The sequence below is a fragment of the Microchirus variegatus genome (assembly GCF_963457635.1).
Source record: "Microchirus variegatus genome assembly, chromosome: 7".
In the NCBI taxonomy this organism is placed as follows: Eukaryota; Metazoa; Chordata; class Actinopteri; order Pleuronectiformes; family Soleidae; genus Microchirus; species Microchirus variegatus.
In genome coordinates, this window is record NC_139808.1 from 27,974,234 (window position 1) to 27,977,071 (window position 2,838).

The 2,838-nt window shown below is 37.8% G+C and overlaps 1 protein-coding gene across 1 annotated transcript; it reads right to left on the reverse strand.

Annotated features, from left to right (window-relative positions):
* Nucleotides 1-250: 250 nt before the first annotated feature.
* On the reverse strand, nt 251-2,469 carry LOC310929488 (protein FAM163A-like; the record flags this gene model as incomplete). Its single annotated transcript, XM_083892260.1, has 2 exons — nt 251-652; nt 2,377-2,469. 2 exons carry the CDS (start codon nt 2,467-2,469, stop codon nt 251-253), a joined length of 495 nt encoding a protein of 164 aa, XP_083748386.1.
* Nucleotides 2,470-2,838: the final 369 nt, after the last annotated feature.

The window sequence follows — 2,838 nt, forward strand, 5'->3', positions numbered from 1 at the left end:
AATGGAAAACAACAAATATTGTATAGGTGAACCCAAACTTTTGAACTGTACTGTATGACGACACAGGGAAGCGACGCTAATGTGCTAATGTGAACGTAGCCTCAATGTCGCTGGATGATGATGATGATGATGACGTTGTGCAGTAACGTGTGGGCGTGTTCTTGTGCTGTGTTATAATCATCATCACCTGAATGTAGACCCCGACAAAAGGCCGTTGTGTTACGTAAAAGTCAGTGTTTGTGTGTCTGTGTCAGACCTGGGTGCTGTAGGGCCGCGGCGGCGGCGGCGGCGGTGGAGGAAACAAGTCAGAGGGTCCGTAGTAACTCACAGGGGACAAAGAAGACGGCGGCGCAGAGAAGGACGGGTTCTCGTAGTACGTGTGGAAGCCCAGGCGTTCGCCGCCGTTGCGAGCTTCGTCCGCGCGGTACAACGTCGATGAGGATAGAGGAGGCGAACACGTGGGACAGCGGCCGTGGTGGTGGTGATGGTGAGAGACGGCGTCCAGCTGGTCCAGGGAGACGGGCGCGATGGCGGCGCCGTCCATGGCCAGAGCGTTGCACGTGCTGCACGGGAAGTGAGAGAGGGGGTCGGCGCCGACCGCAGAGCCCACGTCCACGTCCACCTCAGAGTCATTCTTCTTACAGCAGTAATACTGAGGAGGGAGGACGAGAGGACGAGTGAGTGAGCACAAAAACCATCTATCTGTACTTTACTTTGTTATTTAGATTTAGAGCAACTTTTACGTTTCCTCTAAGTGTCTTTGTCACTCGTTACTACCAAATAAAACCAGAAGAAGAAGAAGAAGAAGAGTTGGTATTACGGTCTGTATTTACAGTGTCTTTGCTCAAGGACACATATATAGACTAGCTGAGACAGGGATTGAACCTACAACCTTCCAGTTGAAAGACACCTTGCCTTACCACTGAGCTACCTGAGTGCATATATACATATATATATATATATATACGTACATATATACCTATATATATATACGTACATATATACCTATATATATATATATATATATACGTACATATATAGCTATATATATAGCTATATATACATATGTACATATATAGCTATATATGTACGTACATATATAGCTATATATACATACGTACATATATAGCTATATATATACATACGTACATATATATACACGTACATATATAGCTATATATACATGTACATATATAGCTATATATATAGCTATATATAAATGTACATACATATATACATGTACATATACGTACATATATGTACATATATACGTACATATATGTACATATATACGTACATACATATATACATGTACATATACGTACATATATGTACATATATATACATGTACATATATACGTACATACATATATACATGTACATATATACGTACAAACATATATACATGTACATATATGTACATACACATATACATGTACATATATACACATATGCATGCACTTATATGAACATATACATGTGCTTATATGAACATGTACATATATGAACATATGTACATATATGAACATATGTACATATATACATGTACATACATCTATATATATATATGTGTGCATATATATACATACATATATGTGCATATATACACATACATATATATACACACACTCACATACATATATACACACAAACACACGCATATATATACACACATATATACAAACATATATATATATATATACAAACAAACTTCTAAAACTTAAGTACATTTTATATTAAGAAATTACTTTTGATACTTAAATACAGTAAATATAGACTTTAAGACTTTATGCTGACTCAATAGAATTATTTTTAAGATAAAAATCAAAAAAAGAAAAGTGTCCAAAATTTAGGTGAAGATGTTTCCATTCAGTTGAAATGTAATGCAAAACAATTAAAGGTATGCTTTAAAAAACAAACAAACCCCTTTTAAGTTGTATTAACAATCAAATCGACCAGAGTTTCCTGAATTCATGCTTCTCAGGGATTGAAGAGGTGAAATATTTGACTGAAATACACAACTTCACCACGAGGTGGTGCTAAAAACCCTTCACGCTGTACCTTTAAGTTCACACTTCCACATTTTTGACCAGGCTTAAATCAGTGATCAGTTCCACTTTTGGTGGTAATATTGTGACACAATAGACAGAAATAATGTTATGTGAAGCTCAGATATTTAGGATCTAGTTTGTTTTCATGCGTAAACACACTCACTACAACTGTGTGTGCATTTACTCAACAGGAAACGTGCACTTTTATTTAGGTTTATTTAGCGTTTCACGACTGTTGACATCGCTCCATTTGTCCAAAAAGTTGTGTTTTAACCCTGAACATTCACGTGGCAGCACAGGTGACACAGTGACACAGTGAGGATACCTGGAGTCGACAGTAACAGAGCACTGCCACGATGCACAGCAGTATCACGCCGGCCAGAATTCCTCCGCTGATGACGATCGTTCCCGCTGACATTCGACCAGCTCTCCATCAAACCCTGCAGCAGCAGAAGAAGAAGATATTTATGAAACATTTCAGTCATCAGAGGTTACTGTACTGACTAAACCAGGATGTTGTGATGTAACTGCGACTGATGAAACGTGCTGCAACTGAACGCTTTGTACCATTCTGTCTGATAACAGCTCACAGATTATACATTTATCATCATTTTAAAAAGACAAAAACATGATCTGCTGCTCACTCACTCACTGTCTTCCTGACGTGACGGGAAACGACAAGATATGACTTATTTACAAATCCCAAGACATAAATATACAAAAATAAGATAAGAATTTGAGTTTAAAAACTCGTCAGTCACCGTTTGTGATGATCTAATCTAATCTT